The 14,995-nt window shown below is 31.9% G+C and overlaps 1 protein-coding gene across 3 annotated transcripts; it reads right to left on the bottom strand.

The window, feature by feature from the left end:
* Positions 1-1,751: 1,751 nt before the first annotated feature.
* Gli (carboxyl ester lipase-like protein Gli) lies at positions 1,752-6,390 on the bottom strand. 3 transcript variants are annotated; one of them, XM_018541296.1, is made up of 13 exons: positions 6,136-6,390; positions 5,361-5,653; positions 5,140-5,269; positions 4,912-5,065; positions 4,632-4,809; positions 4,150-4,556; positions 3,692-3,882; positions 3,429-3,615; positions 3,229-3,334; positions 2,956-3,151; positions 2,753-2,868; positions 2,523-2,551; positions 2,070-2,186 (listed from the first exon to the last, which is right to left on the bottom strand). In XM_018541296.1, exons 1-13 carry the CDS (start codon positions 6,388-6,390, stop codon positions 2,152-2,154), a joined length of 2,277 nt encoding a protein of 758 aa, XP_018396798.1. In that variant the 3' UTR covers positions 2,070-2,151. The 3 variants fall into 3 exon arrangements, with proteins under 3 accessions (XP_018396797.1, XP_018396798.1, XP_018396799.1); XM_018541295.1 differs by lacking the exon at positions 2,523-2,551 and having other exon boundaries at positions 1,752-2,186; XM_018541297.1 differs by lacking the exon at positions 2,523-2,551 and having other exon boundaries at positions 2,124-2,186; positions 2,743-2,868.
* Positions 6,391-14,995: the final 8,605 nt, after the last annotated feature.

Raw genomic sequence — 14,995 nt, forward strand, 5'->3', positions numbered from 1 at the left:
ATCTCTGTACTGATCTTTACAACCGTATGTACAGTTTTACTACACGTATATACGTGTATACACGGCGTCACGGCCATCAGAATCGTCAGAAATGCCTTTACACTCACAATCAGAGCCAGCTGTTTCCGGATGGAGTGCATCGCGTCTAGATATATTCGTGCTCCATGGCTGTTAATTTAAAAAGAAAATAAGTCTTATTTTAACTTTTACTTAAGATTTTAATTTTTTAGAAAATTTAATTTTCGTGATTTGAGTATTTACTACTATATTCGATTTTAAAATTCTAGGAATTCTATAATTTTGCAAATAATAACCATGTGCGAATATTATAATTTTATAATACAACACATCCGCACAATGAAATTAAAAAAAATAATATACTGGGGATTTTATAAATAATGTAAATTACAACAATTGTTTTGTGCAAAATATTGTAATATAATTTTATAACATCTACAATAAAATTATTGACATTCTATATAAAATCTTAAGGCACTATTTTTACGTGCTTACAAATCACTTGCTTTACACATGCGTTTGCACAATTTGTAAATAACAAATCGCTGAAAGTTATTGCGAATGTGCGTGTAACGTTAATCTCAGATGTGTCAGACTTACATTTACATTACAACTTTGTTAGCAATGAGATCGTTTTAATGTTAAAAGCTACACAAATATGCAAGAATGTGTTTATAATGTTATTAATAATGTTATTAATAACACTATAATTACATTGATAATATTATACACATATAGCTGCAATGTACGAAGTAAATTTGTGCGCTTAACATAATTAGAATTTTGCAGCGAGTGAGGTACTTAATATTAAGTCTAGTCTAATTGTATATACTGAATAGAAGATATAAGTATATATTATAATAAATCGCATACTGAACGAAATGTTGCATTGAAACCTGCTTAAAGATGTCGTTAAGTATGGCTACATCAATATATAATAATATATTATGTAGTAAATATATTAAACACTCAGAAAAATGTATATACTGTAATTATATGTACGTAATTATTTAAAAAAAGTGCCTAAATCGAAATAAAAATCTACTTGCGTTTGCATTTGTTCTCTTTATCCACAGATATTGAGCTATATTACACTTGATCTTATGTTTTATAAAAGTATCAGCATTGTAAAAAGCAATATAAAATATCTACTATTTTTATATATATAATATATATATACATATAAAATATATAAAATGCTGTTTTTTAATTTATGTAACAATTAATTATTCTATTTTTATGGACGGATACAAAGTAGCCACTTGTAAGTATTATTATTAATATATATGCATAATTTATAAAAATCTAATATTTTACAGTAGATTATGATTTAAAATCGTTTAGTTATTAACTTAATGATCTTATATGCAAATGGCATTGTCGTATGGTTATACTATCAAGATATAGATGTGACTAATAACATTTGATTTGCGAACACATTTATGTATAAATATCTCGTTGTTATTAAAGAATGTACTTTAGCAATTTAATAAAAGAGAGTACATTTTAATATAATTAATAATAAACTAATTTATGTATCATTTATGATAAATATGATTAAAAATATTAAGTAATTTTATATTAATTTACAATTGTCTCAATTATTGTCGTAAGTGTAAACACGTTTATTTTTTTAAATTGTAAAAACTTTTAAATTTTAATTTAATTTGACATTTTTTTAAGAACAAATGTGTCATCTTTTAAAAACAATTAATGCATTTGAAAATCTAGGTATAAAAAAATAAATATAAAAAGATTGTATCGATTTTTTTTTTGTATAACGGTAACTTAAGTATTAAACAGCTGTTTGTGGTACTCCCTGTACTAAAAGTGTTTTGCTTTTAGCTTTTGGCAGTGCAGATTGACTCAGTGTCTTTACCATTTTAAGCTGACCATTAGGTGAGCTAGTGACGAAACCTTCTGATCTCATATCTTTTAATGAGACATTAGAATTGCTACGTAATGAGGGTGTAGAACTGAATTTTCTATTATGCGCTAAACGTTCCTGCAGTCTCGCTTCATTTTGACGCGGTATTCGGGCCTTTACTGGTACGTCACGATATTCGTATATGTTTTCTTTAGATGAACGTGTTATATTCTCGATTCCCTCGGAGTGCTCATCGTCTCGTACCATCAGGATGTCTCCGCTATAGTAGTGATCAGATTGTCTGTGGAAAAAATAATATGCAAAAGAATACAGTACATTGTACACAGAAAAAAATGTATATCTAATTGTAAGTAAAAATTAAATTAACATTTTATTATTAGTACAAACTATGCCCATTTTTCTTGTGAATAATATAAAAATACATACGCATACGTGCAACTAAATCTAAGTAAAAATTAAGTTAATAATTTAATCACTTATTTTATTATTTAGTCTGAACTCCTGCCTATTTTTCTTGTAAATTATATAATAATATATACAAATATGTGCAACTAATAAAGCAATATGTGATAGATATATTGTATAAAATTATCTCTAAAATATCTTTTATAAGTACCTGCACGTATCCTAGCAGCCTTCGTTTTGCTAATTATAAGCAGGAATAGAGTTAATTAGCAATTTATATTTAGAAATAGTTATGTAAAATGTAAGATAAAGAAACCATATCCCTGTGCAAGGACTGTGTTTATAAACCAGAACCAGTTTTTGCATGCGCTACCGTTCGGTCTAGCAGCCACCGAATAAAGCTGTAGTCACATGGATTTGGTTTTGTTTACCTTTTCTTACCTTTTGGCGTTACGCCAAAGCATACAGCACACCACGGAAAGTACAAGTAGCAGCAGACATGCCGTCGACATCGACCAAAATGCAATTTGCAATGGCTGTTTAGGTTCCCACCAATACTGTAATAAAAATTATAAGTATAATTGATATAATTCGGTAACAATTAATAATACATGAAGCATGTATATTATATTACAATGTCTTACTTCTGTAACGGGAGGATAGGTAGGGACAAGGTAACCAATAACAGTCGGCAAATACATGGACCAGAATGCGCTCTCTGTTTGACGATAGTTTATTTGAATGGAGCTATTGAATGTCGTATTGATATTGAGATATCGCAATTGTCCATAACGTGCAAGATCAAAATGCAAACCCAAGATTTGCGAAGGCGTTGGGTTTCTAGGATGAAATTTTTAATAATTATTGCATTGTTTCATTTCATCATACAAATAAATAAAGCACCATTAAATACATACCCATATTTTGCAAAATTAGAATACGCCATCATGAAAAAGTGACTCATATTACGATCACTATCAGTCCACATTTCTCGATTTAATCTCCATTTTTGTGGGAAAAATTCTGTGTTAATAATATCTTGTTAGTAGATATGCAATAAATTAAAAATATATGTATCTCTTTATATATAATACATTTATATGACAAAAGAACATACCAACGTCCATAAATGGTGCTCCTGTCAGCCACAAAAGCTCGGTATCATGAGGTACCCTAGCCCATTGTGGCGAATAAATTGATTCTATCGAAGTATTTAAGACATAGAGATATGTCGGTACATGTTTTTCCACCAATAATTTTGCTATTTTGTCGTATGGTGCAACATAATGAAAGTCTGATAAGAGCTGAAAATATTAATAATAATTAAAGTCAATAATTCTAGTTTAATAAAGTTTAGTTCGATATTTTCACACTATTTACATTTATATATTGATCACGTATGTGCGTAACGTTCATTGGATCCGGCCAATATGTATACATATATTTTATCGCTTCATAAATGCCTTGTGGATTTAGGGTATAGTTATACCGAAGAACTAATTCCCAAATCTTTTGATCAAACATTTCAGGAGTTATTATGAATTGATTTCTTGCTAACGTAGCATTATTTTCTGTAAAATAAATATTATGAAAGGTAATATATGATGTGCCATTGTAATTAAATAATATAAACAGTAAACTTAGTAATAGCAATAGAATATTCAAAGTAAAACTATGGCTGTTTTCCTTTTAAAAGACATAGTCGACACAAATATCTTTTTATCTTCCTTGATATAACTAACAAAGATAAAGCAATTTGTGTTGATTGTATTTGTTAAAAGAGAAAACTAATCCAAAATCTAGTTAAATAAAAATAAATAAGACAATAGATGACATACTTATAATAAATGCTGCTTCTTGAGTTGTAACACCAGCCATGTAAGCCAAATCTTTCCTATATTTGTGAGTTTTAATACTTTCTTCTGGTGTTTCTGTAAAAAAGCGCCAGTCGGATGCTCTCCAGTCTTCGTACCAATCATCTCGAGGTATCGTAAAATTGACATCCAGTACAGGTGCCCACGGAAACATTCCGACATGTGGTTTTAATTCAGAATTACCTAATTCAAGGAAACTACGTCCATCTTTTAAGCATTGTACTAATTTCCAACTACTCTCTATACTACAACCGAGCATTTCTGCATATACTCGAGATGTATTTTGTGCTCGGTATTTGTCTACTATTACCGCCCAATCAGCTAAGGCTGAACCCGATTGCGCTATCACTTTTGATACCATCTGTCGAGTTCTACAATAGAATAAAATAAGTTTAATATACAATTGATTTGTGAAATATATATATTTAAATGTTAAACCCAATTACTTTGGTGCAACCATTAATAATCCCGCACTTGCTGCTCCAGCACCTGGTCCAAACAGTGTTATAGAGTCAGGATCTCCATTAAAGGTGACTATATTATCATAGACCCATCGCAAAGCCATAGCTTGATCAAGAATTCCATAATTTCCAGGGCTATTCTCATCTCCAGTACTTAGAAAACCTAAAAGTATGATGGGAAAGATTAATTTTGTCTTCATATTAATGTGTAATACTTCTATTTTTTCTATATGTATACTTTGCATATGGAAAGCAATGTACTTACCAAGAGCTCCAAGGCGATAATTAATTGATACCACTACGACATTGTAAAAGGCAGCTAGTATATGAGCTGGAAATAAATTACTCGCCCCATGACTAAATTCGCCACCATGTATGTAAAACATCACTGGATATCTATTTGCTAATCCATAGCCAATCTACATATACAAGACATAATCTTATTATTTAACAGATTCATTAATTTTATTTCTTTTGAATATGTAATACTTACAGAAGGTGTAAATATGTTTAGGTACAAGCAGTCTTCGTCAACGTCTCGTATACCTTTTGTTGCACCAGTATATTCGCTAGGCTGAGGACAAGCTGGTCCCCAATCAACAGCTTGTAAAAGTTGCCATCCTCTAAACAGAAAAATCAATTATTACTGTAAAAAACAATGTTGTAAAGTATTAAAAACAGTAAACAATAGTTGGTAAAAGATTTTATATTAACCTGTGAGGTCTAGGAGGTTTAAAACGACCATCTTTAATAGGTGGCATGGCATAAGGAACACCCAAAAATACATTAACACTTTTTGTGACTCTTTCGACTGCTACATTCCAAGGTCTATGCCTCGCAAATGGATCATCATACAATTGGACTTTAAATCCTTGAACTTGGCCATAATTTGTATTCACAAGTATGTCTCTGTCTTTTATATAAAGTTTAGAATCTGCTCTTTCTCTTCCTTGAAGATCTTCACGCCAACCAGCTAATATTCCTGGCAATGGAAGCCTTTCTGTGGTCTGTTTTAATATAATATGGTTTATTAAATCTATTTTCACACATTCAAATCTTATATATATTTTAAAACATAGCTAATAAATATATTTTTTCTAAGGAGTTACTAAATTTTTATTTTTAAAAAATTCTTATTTTTTAACTTTATAGTTTAATTTAGAGTTAGAAATACAAAATACAAATAATTAACAAATCTTAATTAATAACACAATAATTGATAAGTATAATGTTTATTCTTGTAGTTAACAAACTATACTGTAATTTAAATGCAACAAAAACATTATTTATAATAAAATATTAATATCAAATTAATATAAAATATAAAGTAATAACTTTAATCAAGTGTCTTCAAGATTTACGTAATTTGTGCTTAATCGTTATAACGTGAATTAAATATATTAATCGAAAGCAAAATGCGTCATTTAAATTGCGTCTTAAAATTGTCATATGTTTATATGGTTTCACCAGCAGGAACTTTCTGACTTACGCCATAAATAAATCGATCTTCGGGTGCCCTCGTTGGTCCTCTGTAACCGGGCTCCAGGTAGCTAGGTTGATATCCGTACCCATACCGTCTACCGTTGTAGACGAAGGTCTTGTCTTGCGGCACGTACACGCCGTCGCGATTGTAATAGCGGCTGCCAGGCGAAATGTCTTGAGCGAGCGTGACGATGCCCGTCAGCAGCAGGTATAAACAACAGTGGATGACGCCGTACGCGCGTCCTCCACGCGCGTTGGCCATGTTCCGCGCGTGCGACAGCACGCGAAGAGTTGCTCACGCGGTCGCGCAGGTGTGGCCTGAATGGGCCTGAAAGCCGCGCGCGGTACGTCACGTCGGAACGGCACGCCGATTCGCTCGATTCACTTTCCTCGCCAACTTCGCGGCAAACGAGAAAGAGACGAAAGCGAAAGTTTCTCCTTCACACAATGAACTTATCTGCTTATCAATGAACGAGGTGTATGATCGATAAGCGTCCCTACCACCCCGATTACGTATACCGACGAATTGGGACGCGTTGATGGATCCTCCCCTGAAGTTAGGCGTGTGTTTGAATTGCGGCGTTGTTAGAATTCTCGCGAGATCGAAGCACTCGCGTTCTCAGGTCTCGGCGCGTCGTTCCGTCGTTACGAAATGCTTCTTCGTTTACCTTCTTCTCCGAGAGCGTTTTCAGCACCAAGTACCAACCAGCCAACACCCTATCACGGACCCCCCTGTCACGATCACGCCGCGGTGACTCGCGTGGCACTTCAGGTGGCTTCGCCGCACTCGCCGTACGCGCGCTGCCGCGGTGCCCTTCTCCCCGTTCACCGTCTCTTCCACCAGTCGATAAATGTGAAATGTCACGATTGGTGCCACGGCAAGCCCAAAGGTGGGGGTGGGATTGATAAACGCGTTTGAAAGCGAAAGGTAACGCGCGCTAGTACTAGATAACTATAGAAATTAAAACGCGATATCGCTTCGTCATCAAGATTTTCCGTCATTGAAGTTACGTGTCGGCTTCCGTGATGTAGCATTACATGCGTAGTAAATACAAGTACGTATAATAAGCGTTTAGCGCAATAAACGCATTTGGATAAATATAGCGCGATATACTTTTCTTATTGAAAAATAAAATGGTTTTTGTTTTTTCGTGACTTTATTGAATATTATTTTATTTCGGTGGGGTACTTCTTTTTCCTAAATTTTAATTAAAAGTTAAAGTGGCACACAAATTAACTGAAATCTACGATTTCATTACTTTATTTTACTACATCTTTTAAATTCCTTTTCATATCTCTGATTGCAATTCAAAAACTGTTCAAGTAAAATTTTGTCGTCTAGTCTCCAATAAAAAAACGCCGCCGTAGGTATAATAAATTATTGTCAGAGATTAAAAAAAAACATCTCGTGTTTATCACGCTAGGCTTAATACGTTTTGATTACCACTATACAATTAAGTAATTTTCTCCCCGACGTTAATTTTATATTAACATGTTAACATGTCACTTATGTCCATTTCAAATCTAGAGTAATTAACTTTAATCTCGATTTAATTTACTCCTATTCTGTTTTAATTTTTACAAGCCAATATTCACAATCAGTTTTTATTTTAAAACCGTCTTAAGTAATAGATCTTAAAATACGGCTATGGCTGACTAGCTCATATGACATTTTAAGAATATATACTTATTAAGATACTCTTAAATATAAGAACTGACTGTGAATTTTAATTACCAGCCCAAGAACTAGAAAAAGATAAAAAGTAAAGTAAATTAAACGAAGATATGTATAAAATTAAGCTTATATTGGTAAAATCAGGCATTAATTATATTTTCAAAAAATCGAATCAGCGAATAACTGGCGTTCATCTATAAATCGCCAGTTATGTGTTAATTCACATTTACAAGTCAACGTATTAAATTACGAACGTGGGACGAAAATTGACCGCGCGCAACATTTAACGTTAAAAGTGCCAGGATATACAACCGTAATTGAAGGCATAATTTTACAGAAAACGAGACTTACGTACAACGTCTGTACTTTCTTTCTTAAATGAACGGAGATCGTAGCTTCTCTCTCTTTCTCCAGAAGTAGTCGCCGCTACGGAGACCAGATGCGTCGACACTTCGATTGACTCATTCGCGAATCACACTTTCCCGTTATCTCGTCGTGAGAGATCGTGATTAGAATCTACCACGCGCTCGGAGCCGAAGATTCGACACGAAAAATGTAACGCGAAAGTCGCTGAGCGCTGGCTCGTGGACACTGCAGTTCGCCGACTGCGACAGATAGACGAAGAGTAATGGCTAGACCTCAGTGAGCTGTAATAACGCCGTCGCGTGCAACGTCGCGGCGATGGCTCGGCAATGGGCCGCCCACGCGCCCAACTGTTGCGAAATGTGCGATCGAGCGGATGTGTATGATCGGGCAAAAACAGGGGTGCCGGCGAAGGGGTAGAGTGGATAGCGATTACTTATTGGGTAAAATTACCTTTTTGGAGCGTTTATACGCAAATCCTTTGAAATTCGATTAATTCAAAAAATGAATGTCATAATTGATTGATATAGATAGATTTAAGGCATATCCCTTTAAGAACAACTTACAGAGAAACGTGAGAGAGAGAGAGGGAGAAGAAGCGCTTGAGAATTACATATATTTCTATAGCATTACGTTAAATTATATTTAATATCTTTATATTACATATATTGTGTAATATATTATATTAATATGATATATTATCTACATATATAATAATTTCATAATTATTACTTAAATAAATTATATATAAATTTCTTATAAAATAAAAACACCATTGTTTACATATCATTTTCTTCACCGTGAATCAGATTAAATAGTACGATAACTATATCGATAAATGTATACTTAAGATTTCAAGATATTTTATTTGTTTCACAAGAATTATACACTTCTTCGTACTAGACTTCATGAACAATTTCGATTATAAACGTGATAGAAATGCATTTGCCATATTTATGGAAAATATTTTACTGTTCCTGCTTGTTTTTTCTATATAGAGAAAGTAGCGGAAATGAATAGAAATTATAGAGGAACAAATGACCTAGCTTAATCCCCCATCCTTCCCTTTTGCACCGCATATTTTAATCTACACGCCCTTGTAAAAGAATTCCATCGCGTGAACGGATGTGTTCCGCAATGAATGATTGGCTCGTGGCAGCTCTGCATTTTTATTATTATAATAATAGTTTTACACACACATATGCTACTAGATTACATAATCAAAGTTCCAAATGATGCACGCATTTACATACGCTGCATATTTTGGTTCTGAATATATAACTATTGCGGGATATTAAGAATACCAGAAATAACAAGAAGATACTCCTTTTATTACTTTTGCTCACCTTTGTAAACAAGATTCTTTATCTATTCACTCTCGCAGTATTTTGACAAAGAATGGTTCACGTTTTTAGACAAAAGATTCTAGTCCTAATGTTTCGTAGATTCATCTATTGTTATATTCTAAAATATACTTACAATAATAATTACTCTTCGAATTTGTTATTTAGACACAATTTTTTTGTATCTATACTTGTATCTGTAAATAAAATAGTATTTTAATTAATACAGTTGAATCTTTAGGAATCCTTGGAAATTCTCTATTTCTACGAGCATCTTCATTATTATCTTCATAAAGTTAACACTGTAGACTTCACTTTATTTTCGTTAAAAGGAAAGAACGTTCCTAGTAACGCCGTAAATTCCACAACTCTTCACGTTGATCAACAGCGATGGATGCGCGTGATTGGAATAAATTTATTTGCCATAAAGTTCATTATAGCGTTCGCCGATGTCGCATCTTTTGCTCAGACTCAATTCGCAAAACTGTCAAGCACTTTTATAAAATTGCTAATTCGTTTTACTTTAAAATATAGAATGAAGTTGCTTTTGCAACGTTTCTGAATGAATCATACATACCGCAACCGCGCGTCTTTATGACTCATGATTTTATCAGCTAAATTAAGTATTAATCGTTTGCCAGTGGAATGACTTGTGTCATGAGCGAAATGTAAGAAAGTGCGAACTGAGAGTGTTATTATAAATGTTGTAAGATTATTAATTATATATCGTATTATTAAAGTGCAAAAAATTTAGGTCGATTCTTTCAATCAGGAAATAAAGTTATATGATAAAAAACCTAATAAAGTAACATAATAGAATTTATTTTCGCAAAGGGTTAAGCATTCAATTTAGCAAAAGATTTAATAATGGAGAAACTTTCAACGCGAAAAATTCATAAATTTTACGAAAGATAGGTATTCATGAAAAAGTATTTCACAAAGTACTGCATCTATTTCTGTAATGTTCTATAATAATTAATGGAAATAGCAATAAGTTAAGAACAAAGTAGAATATAAATAATTCAAAAGATCGAAGATTGAATTGAGTGCACTGAGTTTATGCGTTCTAATTTATAATGAATATTCCATCAGAAGGAAAGTAGAAATGTGTCAAAGGACCTAAATCTCAATTATTATATCTATATAATATAATAAATCGTAAAAACAAAACTTGCAAAAATTATGCAGAGTTTATACATATTACATTAATATTATTATATTATAAATACTAACTTATTCTACTAACACAGTTTAAATCAAATTAACATAATCAAGATACTTAATAAAATATTCATCATTTTATTTCTGTGAATCTTTTCTTTTATTATGTTTAACAATTAAAATAGCATACACATGACCGATATAAAATATTTAATTCTCCAGGAAAATATTTCAAGCATGCGTATCCAATTGATTATCATGATAAAATTTTTCTATCAGGGTTTAAAATTCAATAATAAGATAAATCGTAAAAATATCGATATTTAAAACCGCATATTACGAGGAAAGCGTTTAAAAGGTAGTAACAATACAAAGCGAATGCCCTTTCGCTCGTTCTACTCCCCCGCGCATAAGTTCTTCAATTTACAGTAATTGGTGAATTTATTACCGTTCCAGGCTCTTCGCTTCTACGTCAGTACAGTACCGAGGAAGAGTTAAATAGCTTTAATTACGGCGGCTTATCCTCTTTTAGAGCTGTCAAGCTGGACGAAGTAGTTTCATTGAAGATAAAATTTGTCAAGCACCAAAGTTAAAATAAGATAATAATAATTAGGCAAACTGTTTTACGGAAATTGCAAGAGTGACATCTAAAAGATTTTAAAAAAAATTAATGTCATATACTTACATAAAAGATAGTCGTCAAAAATAAAATTGAAAGATAAAAAGTAAAAAATAATTATATATATATATATATATAAATGTTCGTATTGTATGTGATTAAAAATTAATATTTAATTTTTTAAATAAAATTACTTATATAATTATTGTTTAATATAAAATAATTTTATATTAAATGTAACAATAGAGAATTAATTTTGAAAAGAGTTTTCAAAAAAGTCTTTAGTCTAAAAATAGCTTGTGGTTGAAGATATTATAAAGTATGTGTCATCGACACACACGATAAAATCGAACAACTTTTTTATTAAACCATTTCATTCACAGTACTCTCTTTATTATTATTATTATTATTATTATTACATTGATACAGACTCAGGCGAATTTGAATATCTATATTGAAGTATTGAAACTCGATGTAAACCAGTTTATCATGATAACTTACAATTAGAGAGAATCTTGAGCTTGGTCACAAGGCATGGACATCACATGCATCGAATTTGTTTTTTTTATTAATTGAGCAAATCCTCAACTTTCTTGTATCCATGAAAAATCGATGTTGCAGGAATGCATGTTCGTATAATGCGATTCTCAAGGTGACTGTTTTACGTTCAACATTCGTCCGCGAAGTTGATCTAAATGTACACTATTATACTCGCTGCGTTCATGCCTCGTCGTGCGTACATCCCTTTTTTGTGGGAACGTGGACATTACGGATGCTCTTTGAACTCGTGGGAATAAGACCCACCACTGTGTTTTAAGCACATGTACCAGCGTTGGTTTATTTATTAAATTGATTTTTTATCATTTGAAGACGCGACTCCGGGTTAGCACTCGCGTATAAATACGAATGTACGCTAACGATGCACTTGTTTGAGCCTAAGTATCTCTAAAGGTAGTACGACTAATACGCGTGATGTTCTTCTTAATAGCTTTCATTATAGCACTTCGTTCGCTCACCACTGGTTTTTTTGTGAAGTCCAAATTCGTCGCTCCACGAGAAAAATGAGAATAGCGCTCGCTTAATAATTATTAAGAGGTGGATATATACATACCCGCATACTTACTTCAATTTATTACAGTAAAACTTTGTGATTATGATGTTTTGAAACGCACACTTTGTATTTGAATAATTTGTATTGATCTGTGTATATATATTTTTTATATATTAACAGGGATGGGAAAGTTATTTTGTAAAAGTAATTAATTACAGTTACAGTTTTTTCTTTCAAAAAGTAATCAATTACCGTTACAAGTTCTTGACTCTGAAAAGTAATTCGTTACAGTTACAGTTACTGAAGAAATAACTTTAAGTTACTTTTAAGTTACTTTTTCATCAGAATTTTCGCTAGTAGCATCAATACTAGGGCTGCATTCAGAAACGTTACCCAACTGCCTTCGTGTATCGTTTTACCCTTGTTTTTCACCTAATATTAAACAAGAATGATACACAGGGTCATCAGAGTAATTAGGACAATTAAAAAAAAGACTGGTTTACATTTACATGTTATAAAAATTGTATTGAAAAAGATAATTGTATGGCAAATACGTTTTTCGTTAAAGTAATATAAATGAATATGAAATAGCACATATACAATGTTTTCTTACAAACAATATTCTTTTTATACTCAGCTAAAAGTTGCAAATAAATTCTAGATTCCAAATTCCAGCACTAATCGAAAATATTAATAAAAATTCTTATTAATTTTTAACAGAATTTGGTATTCGATTGTATCGTCGTGTAAATTCCCTCTCTGTAGCGTTACTACGGAACCACCAATGCTGAACATTCGTTCGACAGAAACACTGGAAATTTGAATATATGTATGAAGTAACTATTAAAGTAACTATTAAATTAGTTACTAGTTACTCAAAAAATGTAACTAAGTTAAGTTATAGTTACAGATGGAAAAAAAGTAACGAAGTTAAGTTACAGTTACTGAAAAAAAGTAACTCTAACTGTAACTTCGTTACAAGTAACGAGTTACTTCCCATCCCTGTATATATCAATAATTTATTTCAAATCAAGGTCTGAGAAGTATACTAAATGATCCTGTTTCGAACTATTATTATTTATTTCTTCTTTCTGCCATTAAAATCGGATATTGGGATAAGCAAATTTTATCACAACATACGGAGAACATAAATTTTATTAATTAAAACATGTGGCTACACTAATGTTCTGCAATGATCATTATTTATGATACACGTACTTTACAAAATATGTATACGTTTTATAATAAATTTATTTATCCTTATCCAAAAACAAAATATAATAAGGAAAATACTATATCTAGTTTAGATAAAGAAATTTCTTGGTCTAAAACTTAAAAATAGCGAGCTACAATATTGAGAATGTGGTTTATTGACTTATCATTAAAACACAAAATATTTGTTAGTCAATAAATTCTTTTAGATTAATATCATTATAAAAATAAATTAAAAATATTAGATTCTGAGATAATAAATTCAGATATTAGAATTTAAATACTCTCTAGAGCCAACGTTATTATTGAAAAGTGCAAAATAACGATTATTTATTATAAGTTATAATATAAAAAAAATAACGCAATTTGTGTTTATTATAAACATTATTTTGCACTTCAATAACAGCGTTGATTCTAAAAAACATTTTAATTCTTCTATCTTTAATAATTTTCGAATTATAAAGATAGTCAATTTATTTTTATTTTTATTAATAATATAATCGTATAGTTTAATTATTTAAAAATAAGGTCTGAATTAAAATGATATTTTAGAGGAAAAAAAAGAAGATTCAAAAATATAAAAAAGAACATTTAAGATAAATAAATCTGTATAAAAAATTCAAGAGATAAAATGATTATATCAGATAAAATAATGATATAAATGTAGACAAAACAAAGGAAGAAGAAATTAAGAATAAAATTACAGAATTAATATAGTAATATTTTCAGCTCTCTCTTTCCGTATAAACTTCTTATAAATAAATAAATAATTTAGACTTTCTTTGTCCAAAAACCATTCAAATAAAAAATCAACGCACCTGATTATGTGAAAGAGAAACAAGACTAAAAGTCAATGTACTCTGCGCTTGAAAAATATCAAAGAATTAAAGTTAGGAGTGCCTATGCAGTGTCAGTGTCAGTGGTACGATGTCGGTGATAGTGATGGAGAAGGCAGAATGCAGCTTATGCAGCTCTACACCTACAGATGCACCGATACGTAGGAAATAACGGTTGTGGAGAGGGAATAGTGCGGTGGTGGTGAACGCGCGCTCGGACTTAGCAGGGCCCACTTGTTCTCTACCACGTCGCGTCGGCTTGTCACTCGCGAGCGCGTTGCCGGTGCGGCAACATCGAGTGCGTCCTCCTTCGACCTGGCCGCGCTCATGATCCCCAGGTTCGTTCCAGTCGAGAGAATCGCCGGGAACGATCACGAATTGCCACAATATCGAAGGATGATCGGTTTCCTAAACTTTTATATCCGCGGAGATCCAAGAGTGGAGTAAAAATCAAAAGTGCTGGAGAACGAATCGGTCCATCACAGTGATTGCAGTTAACGAAAGAAAAGTGCACGTGAGCGTCGCGTCGTGCGGAGAACATGTTCTAAGGTCTATCACTTTCTTTGTCGTATTATTTTTCGGTGATCGCGAAACAAAGAGATCGAGA

This window comes from Cyphomyrmex costatus, unplaced genomic scaffold, assembly GCF_001594065.2.
Source record: "Cyphomyrmex costatus isolate MS0001 unplaced genomic scaffold, Ccosl1.0 scaffold281, whole genome shotgun sequence".
NCBI classification, from domain to species: Eukaryota; Metazoa; Arthropoda; class Insecta; order Hymenoptera; family Formicidae; genus Cyphomyrmex; species Cyphomyrmex costatus.